Source organism: Carlito syrichta, unplaced genomic scaffold (genome assembly GCF_000164805.1).
Source record: "Carlito syrichta isolate Samal-C Ts95f unplaced genomic scaffold, Tarsius_syrichta-2.0.1 Scaffold303376, whole genome shotgun sequence".
NCBI lineage: Eukaryota > Metazoa > Chordata > Mammalia > Primates > Tarsiidae > Carlito > Carlito syrichta.
In genome coordinates, this window is record NW_007247472.1 from 32588 (window position 1) to 41395 (window position 8808).

At 51.5% G+C, this 8808-nt stretch overlaps 1 protein-coding gene across 1 annotated transcript in view; it reads left to right on the forward strand.

Moving 5' to 3' along the window:
- The first annotated feature begins 363 nt into the window (after window positions 1-363).
- ACOX2 (acyl-CoA oxidase 2) overlaps window positions 364-8808 on the forward strand; it is a 28577-nt gene continuing 20132 nt past the window's right edge. The window contains exons 1-9 of the mRNA XM_008058524.2: window positions 364-523; window positions 930-1092; window positions 1305-1456; window positions 1847-1954; window positions 3254-3373; window positions 3591-3706; window positions 4310-4482; window positions 6673-6835; window positions 8325-8515. Of these exons, the coding sequence (XP_008056715.1) occupies window positions 364-523; window positions 930-1092; window positions 1305-1456; window positions 1847-1954; window positions 3254-3373; window positions 3591-3706; window positions 4310-4482; window positions 6673-6835; window positions 8325-8515 (1346 nt within the window). The remainder of the gene's footprint in view (window positions 524-929; window positions 1093-1304; window positions 1457-1846; window positions 1955-3253; window positions 3374-3590; window positions 3707-4309; window positions 4483-6672; window positions 6836-8324; window positions 8516-8808) is intronic.

Consider the following 8808-nt stretch of genomic DNA (forward strand, 5'->3'; position numbering starts at 1 on the left):
CTCCCCAGACCGTGCTTGTAACAGAAGCTGCTGGGGACAGAGTCCGAGCTGGTGGTCAGGCCTGCCCAGTTTTGGCTAACACGTACTGCAGTCTTGCTCAACACCCAGTCTTGGCTCACGAGTACTGAGCAGTGGCTGCACGTACCTGCAATACGAACAGTGCCTGGGCCACAGCCAGGGTCCTCAGGGAGGGTGTGAAAGTGTGGTGGCCTTCAGGTACCTAAGGGATGGCTCTCCTCCACCAGGCAGCTCCTCTTGCACACAGGCTCTTGGCACCACCCAGCACTCAGAGCAGATCCTGAAAGCGGCCAGACCAGAAGTGTCTCTCCTTGATCATATCTCCTCAGATAGACGCAGTGTAGGATGGGCAGTCCAGTGCACCGAGTGTCAATGGTGGATACCTGGAGCCGGCAGGTGCACCCTGACATAGACAGTGAGAGGTATGTGCAGTCCTTCGATGTGGAGCGGCTCACCAACATCCTTGACGGAGGTGCCCAGAACACTGTGCTCCGGAGGAAAGTTGGTAAGAGGAGGCTGGGATGGCACATCTGCTCTATGGCCCATGCTTTTCTTAGCAGAGTCTTTCATGAGTCATCCCTACTTCAAATAACAAACTGGGCCCTTGAACTTCCACTGTTAGAGATTCATTCATTTAGACACTGAAGGCATTCTTAACAAGCCAATATTTCCTGAGCCCCTCTCAGGGACAGAAGAGTGCTAGGCAGCAGAAGACCTGGATGCTTGTCCTAAAATTCTGCCTCTGCATAGCTTTGTAACCTTGGGTAAGTCCCTTTCTGACCTCTGGTTCATCTGTAAAATGACAGTAATGTCTGACTTCCTTTCCAGGTCCATGAGGCAAGTGGGTAAGATTTAGAGGCACCAGAAACCTCACCCAGGTCCCTAAGTTCTCTTTTGTCTGTCCCCTGCAGAGATGATCATCCACAGTAACCCAGAGTTTAACAGGGTGGACAATTATTTCATGACCCAGAATGAGCGTTATCAGGCTGCCGTGAAGAAGACATTCCACCTCCAGATGATAGCACAGCGTCTGGGCTGGTTGGAAGGTGGTCGTGAACTAGACTACGCATACAGGTGCTCACTCCTGGGGCAGCCCTACTTTTAGAAAGGAATCTACCTGGGATCATGTGGAAATCCCCCAGCCCCATGAGCCATTTTCCCTAATAAAGGCAAGACTTGTTGAGAAATCAGGAGGCCAGGTGCTCTTCCCTCCTATCCCCTGTCCAGGTGAGGGTGCCTAGGCCCCTGTCTTCAGTCGGCTACTCAACCACATTTCTCCCCCACAGAACCCTTTCTGGAGACCTGACCTTAAATCTACACAGAGTCTTTCAGAAAGCCCTCAGGAGCCTGGGCTCAGATGAGCAGATCGCCAAATGGGACCCACTCTGCCAAAAGCTCCAGATCATCACAACATATGCCCAGACAGAACTGGGACATGGTGAGCCAGCGTTGCTGCATGCAGTGTTCAGGTTGTGTACTGCACAACTCCAGAGGGCCCATTTACATCTCAGTAGTCATTGATTTGTGTATCTAATATGAAAACATTCCATCAAATGGCAGTCAAGGAAGGGGTACCTTTTTGTAATTTGCACATTTTACGTGAGCTACAGGGGGGCAAGTCATTCCTTTTGGAAACATCAGCATCCATTCCTTGTCAGGGATTGGCTACAGGGGGTTGTGAAAGGGGAGAAATGCCTGCAAGGAAAGCTGGGAGCTGACTCCGACACCATAGAGGCTGGTGCTAAGAGTCCCAGGCCTACCCGGAAGCTGCTTCTCAGATGAGAGCCCCACCTCGGCCCAATGTCTAACTCCCCCCTTTGATCCCAAGGGACATACCTTCAAGGTCTGGAGACTGAAGCTACCTATGATGCAACCACCCAGGAGTTTGTGATACACAGCCCCACGATGACTGCTACCAAATGGTGGCCTGGGGACTGTGAGTATGCATCCTTCCCCTCCTTATCTCTCCCCATTAGAACAAAGTTGGAGGGCAGAGTAGCACTGGCTTTGATGTCCAAGAGAACTCAGATTGATTTTCCATTCTGGGCTGGTGGCCTCGGGCAAGTCAATTCACCTCCCTGAGCCTCAGGTTCCAATTCTGTACAATAAGTGAGGTATTAAGAATTTCATGGGTGAGTGGCTGGGAGGCCTCCAAGAGAACTTTGAAGTAGAGGAGAAAATCCATGAGGGACAAGGCCTCACACTCTTACATACACACATTGCCCCACGGACACACATGTGCATACACACGTGGCGCGCACACACACACACACAGACACACACACTTGGCTTAGTCCCAGGCATGCCCACAACCCCAGTTCCTCTCATCTCCCGAGTTAGCGATAAAGCTTCCACCACCATAGCACAGGCCTGTGGTGACACAGTGAGAAACGCCTCCCTGCCCCTGCTCCAGACAGTCAGAAAGGCTCACACCCACCACCGGTGCAGTCACGCCTCTGACACCATACCGCTCCTATGGCCACCAGGGGGCAGCCACATCAAGCATCCCGAGACTCAGTGATTTGCCAAGCCCCAAGGGCAGGGTTCTCCTTCCTCAGACTTGAGAATTCACCTCTGAGGACACATCTGTGGCACTTGGGGACCCAGTCAGTGAGCACCTTGTGTGAAAAAAAAACAAAACATGAGTAGTCTAACTCAAGCAAGAAAATGTTAGGGGAGAGAGACAGAGAGAGGGAGAGAGATTGAGAGTCGGGCAAGAGAAATAAGGGAGAGACATGAAGAGTGATATGAGACAGAGGGAGAAAATTAATGGCCACTGTCAAACAAGCAAAAAAAAAAAACCAGCCAGGGTTCAAATCCCAGCTCTCCCCTTCCAGGCCAGTGACCTTCAGTGTGTCACTCCACACTCAGCCTGTTTTCCTTACCTGGAAAAATGGGATTCCTCATACCTGTCCTGCAAAAATTAGAAAGCATCATCACAGGATCTGGTACCACCCAGCTTTTGATAAATGGGAATTACCTGTAGTCATTATTGAGGTTGATGGCAGAGTAATTCAGTAATAGTTTGGGGAATGGGGCTTGCTCATTTCATAGTGCCTCTGCCAAGTCACTGCTAGGTTTGTCTGATTCTTTGGAGGCAAGTTCCCCTCTCTGTGATCAGTGACTTTTTAAGACCCCAAACATGCCCATTCGTGACCCCAGACCCCGGAAGGCTGAGTGGGGGGCAGCGTACACAGGTCTTCTTGGGATGGGCCTCTTACCTCTCTGCCCTTAGTGGGACGGACGGCCACCCACGCCCTTGTCCAGGCCCAGCTGATCTGCTCAGGAGCCCCACAGGGCATGCATGCCTTCATTGTGCCCATCCGGAGTCTTGAGGACCACACTCCGCTACCAGGTGAGCCCACACTGCTCCCTCAAGGACCCCTGTCAGGAGGAAACCCATCCCACCAGGCCTGGAGAAGGGCATGACCTCAGCTTGCTTACGTACAAAACTGGTGTAATAGCCTAGAGTCACAACTGTCCCAGGTTGCTGTGAGCTGGAATGTGTGTGTGACACCTGGCACATAGGAAGCACTCAGCTCATGGGTGTTGGCATCTCCATCTCCTTCTAGGAATCACTGTTGGGGACATCGGGCCCAAGATGGACTTTGACCAAACAGACAATGGATTTCTGCAACTGGACCACGTGCGGATCCCCAGGGAGAACATGCTAAATCGCTTTGCACAGGTCAGGGGTGTGAGGAGGCTGAGGACTTGTACTGCCTGGGAAGGGGACCTGCACTCTGTGCAGGCTGCTGCTGGCTCTGGACCCTCCATGGAGCTGAGTTTGGGCCACATTCCCTCCACCCAGAGCAGCTCTGGGGTAAATCCCTAGCTGAGGAGCATTGTGACTTTGCCCTTGTGAGCCTCAGACTTCTCATGTGGAAGTGCTCATCCCACGGGGTGGCAGAGCAATGGCAGGGTGGGGTGGCAAGGCAGTCCCAGGAGAGGAACAGGGCACGGTGGTCCATGTAGTTTCTAGCCACAGTGAAGCCCTCACTGACAAGACCCCAGTCAGAATGCTGGCTGGAGTTCTGGAGGTCCCAATTTTGCCAGGCATTCCCTCTTGAGTTGTGCATCATAGGTAGGGCCCCAGGAGAGGAGCTGTGAACACAGTACCTGGGGGAGGGGCTAGTTAGCAACAAGCACAGAGATGTCCAGTAGTAAACTGTTGACTGTCAGCTCCAGGTAAGTGGTTTGGGAAGCATGGTGTCCACCGGGTGTGGAGGGGCATGGCTGTAGGGGCAGAGGGTGCAGTCTGGGACCCAGGGCCCGTCCTCATCCCTCACAGGTCCTGCCAGATGGCACTTACACCAGGCTTGGAACAGTACAGAATAACTATCTGGGCATGGTGGTAGTGCGGGTGGAGCTGCTGCTGGGCGAGGTCCTCCCACTGCTGCAGAAGGCCTGTGTCATCGCCATGCGCTACTCTGTCATCCGCCGCCAGTCCCGGCTGCGGCCCAGGTAAGGCCCCAGAGGCTGTCCACAGCGACACAGCAACCTCTTAGTTCCATGGTGCCTCCCCCAACAGCACCCCTCTGCTAGAGCTAGGTGCTGGGGTCAGGCATTACCCCAACCCCACGCACACATCCAATCTGCCCAGGCCTAGCCCCAGCTGACCGCACTGGGGCTGCCTCCTTCAAACCTGGCTGGCCCAGCCTATGTCCTCAGTGTCTGGCCCCTGGTGTTCTGTGCGATCATGTCTCTGGCCCCTACCACCAGGTCTCCATCCATGCCTGTCCAAATCTGGCTGAGCTTTATGTGGCCATGATGAGCTAAGTGGGTCTGGATAGCCAGTTACCAAGCTGCATCTGACTTTGGCTGGTTGAGTTTGTTCTGTTGGGCTATGTCTGGTGAAGCTCAATTGTCACATCAGACTGTACATGGCTGAACTCATTCTGTGTGGCTGTGACTGACTGTCAGCATTAGCCTGTGTATGTCTACATCTGGATCCCTTTAATTATGCTTGGTTGTGTTCAGCTTCCACTCTGTTCACTCCACAGCACAGGATAGCAAGGGCTGACCATATCCTCTGTTTAACCTGTGTGTATACACATACACACACACACGCACCCATACATACAGGATTTCTTTTTTTTTTTTTTGAGTTGGAGTCTCACTCTGTCGCCCAGACTGGAGTGCAGTGGCCGATCCCAGCCACCGCAGCCTCGATCTGCTGGGCTCCGGTGATCCTTCCACCTCAGCCTTCCGAGTAGCCAGAATTACAGGCATGCACTACCACGCCCGGCTGATTTTTTTTTATTTATTGTAGAGATGAGGTCTCGCTGCCCAGGCGGGTCTCGAACCCGCGGGCTCAGGCAATCCACTCACCTCAGCCTCCCAAAGGCGCGGGATTACAGGCTGAGCCACCGAGCCCAGCACACACAGGATTTCTAGATACTAAATATCCAGTTAAAATTGAATTTCAGGTAAAAAAAAAAAAAATAATTTTTTTAGAATAAATATGTCCCAAGTGGACATCCTCCCTCCACCCCTAGAATGCAGCAAAATGGATAAAAACAAGACCAGAGGGTAAGAGTGGTCACAGCATGACTGAACTTGTGCTGAGGAATCAGCTTTGACCAATGGTTCTCCTCCCAGCTCTGCTGACAGACCCTGGGCAAGGGTCTTCTCTGGCCTCAGTGCTCTCACCTGTAAAGGTAAAATCAGCAGGACTGGAACTTGAGAACATCCAGTCCAAGATCCTGGGGTTGACTCATACCATGGGCTCAAGGGTCTGGAAGGAGCCTGGTACAAATGGACTGAGGATTAGATGCCAGGCAAACCTGGGTGTCACACTTGGCTCAACCACATCAGCAAGAGTGGCCTTTCAGGGTGATGTTGAGGATGAAATGCAATAACGCGTGCCAAGCCCTCAGTCCAGGGTCCTTTCCTCTGGCAAAGCCATCTGCCCTCGGCTAACCTTGACATCAGCATCCAGGCTGAAGGAGTCTCCTCTGGAGGGTAGGATCACTGGGAAGAAGGGGCTGCTGCTGCTGTCCTGCCCACCACCCATTTATCTGGCTGCAGAAGTGTCCCCAGGATGGTTATAAGAAGGGTGTGTCAGGTGAGGAGCTGCTGCCTCAGGGAGGAGACCCCAGGTTCCTGTCAGCTCTGGAGGCTTCTCGTAGTCACCCCCTCTTTCCATCCACAGTTACTGCAGGCCCCTACATGCTGATCATGCTTCAGGCACTGAGGACCCAAGTTCCCATCCCAAGCATTACTCTTTGGGCTTGACATATTTCTCAGCACATGTCAAGTACACATGGGCAGCACAAGGCCACAGATTCAAATCTAAGGGGCACAGGCCCACTCTTCACTTTAAGTCCTCAGGACCCCAAGTGTTAGAATTCAGAACTTTTTATCTTTTAGATTATCATACATAAATCATAGTGTAAGCTGGAGCTTTGTTAGCCTTCTTCCACAAGTGGCAGCACCCATGAACAAATGTGTCAATATTTCTGCAGTGAATGTGTGGATTTTCATGTCAGGTGGGATTTTTTACAGATTGTCAATAGCCGTGAATCAGTTCAGGTCAAATTTTGCAATGAGTTATAAAAAACCATCCATTGTTAAGGCTTTTATGGTGTTGGGGATAGAAGGTAGACGTGGCACACAGCGACCTTCTAAATCTTCCGCTTCTTCTCCCCTCAGGGACCCAGAGGCAAAAGTCCTAGACTACCAGACACAGCAGCAGAAACTCTTTCCTCCATTGGCCAGGTGCTATGCCTTCCACTTCCTGGCTGTCAGCCTTTTGGAATTCTTCCAGCACTCATACACTGCCATTCTAGATGGAGACCTCAGCTCCCTGCCTGAGGTACCTGCTGTCTGCTGAGGGGCTGGCACTGGGAGGGCAGCTGAGATGTTTCTGCTCACTGGGAAGCACCCACAGCCCTGCCCCTGCAGGCATTTCCCACCACCTCACCTCCCCAGCTTCCAGCATCCCAGGGCATCTGGGTGACTGGATCCTGATATATAAATTTACTCACATTGGCCCCCAGAGAGCTACAAAAGTGTCAGAGGAAATAGGCACACACAGTGTAGAGAACATGGGTCCACAATCCCTGATGTGCACTTGAACCCCAAAAGCTCAAAAAACCAGAAGTTGTTTGAATTTCTTTGGTGGCACGGTTTGACATGACCTGATTTATCCCACTCTGTGAATACACTTTGTAGCAAAAGTATTGTGCTTAACTACTAAGGCTTCTCAACCCCCACTGGGGGTTTGAGAAAACCCTCAACCTCAAACCCCTGCTTTAATTTACCTTTGTAAAATTCAAACGCTGTTCTGACTCCTAAACATACCTGGCCCAGGGGTTTCAGATAAAGCACTGTGGACTGATGTACATACTGAGATTTCTATCTGTCCAGGCACTGTGCTTTATATGCATTGCTTCATTAATCTTCCCAATGGTATAGCAGGCACCAATTATCTCCATTTTATAGATGAGCAAACTGATGGAGCATAGAGAAGTAAAGGGACACAACCTTACTACAAGGACTTGAAAGTTTGAAAGACGGATAGGGGCTTTGAAGAACCAAAAACTCAAACCAGGTCTGCTGCCTGGCGGTCACTCTGTCTGCTGGGGCTGCTGTAACAGAACACCATAAATTGGTGGCTTACAAACAACAGAAATTTATTCCTCGCAGTTCTGGAGCTGGGACATCCAAGATCAAGGCTCCAGCAGACTTGGTGTCTGGTGAGGGTCGGCTTCCTAGTTCATAGACAATTGTTTTTTTGCTGTGTCCTCATATGGTAGAAGGGGCCTTTTTCATAAGAACACTAATCCCATTCTTGACCATCCTCATGGCCAAATCACCTCCCAAAGGCCTCACCTCCTAAGACCATCACCTTGGGGGTTACGATTGCAACATGAATTTTGGGCGGATGCATTCAGACCCCATCACCCTCCTACTACCCAGGAAGTAGGTTGATGGTGGACACCTCTGCTCACAGGCCAACTTTCCAAAACCCCTGCTTGCCAACAAAATCCATAATTCCAGAAAGATGGTAGGCCCAATCCAGGAAACCTCCCCTTCCTGATCCTGGAGACACTGGCTAGGCCAGGTTTTGCTTTCTTCTTATGGCCCCCACAGCTACATGGCCTAATTGTGTGACTTGGGGTGAGTGGCATAACCTCTGAGTCTCAGCCTTCTCATTCATAAAGTTGTGAGCTGAGAAAACACGTCTTATCTCACAGAGTTGTGCTCAGAATGCACTAAGTACTCAATGCATGGTAAGCATGGTTGTCACCTATGGTGAAGGACCCCCTTATACTGCCTGACCCCTTTTCCTGTTCTCACAGCTCCACGCACTGACCTCAGGTATGAAGGCCATGGTATCAGAGTTTTGCACCCAGGGAGCCGAGACGTGCCGCAGGGCCTGTGGTGGACATGGCTACTCAAAGCTGAGTGGTCTGCCCTCTCTGGTCACCAAAGTGGCAGCTTCCTGCACCTACGAGGGTGAGAACACAGTGCTCTACTTGCAGGTGGCCAGGTAAGATCCAGACTAGCCCAGGTCTCTGCCAAACCCCTCAAGGACTCACCAAGCTTCCGCTTGGGTTGAGGCTTCTGTCTGATGCTCACAAAAGAAGCAGACTTTGGGAGGCACCACTCGGGAGCTGTCCACTTCCCACAGTATGTCTCTAATCCACCCACTTCTCCCACCTAGACAACAGACTGTCTCCTCCCTGGTCTCTTGCTTCTACCCTGTCCCCTTCCCCACAGGCAGCCAGAGAGATCTTTGCAAAACCTAGAAAGGATCACATCTTTTTTTTTTTTTTTTTTTTG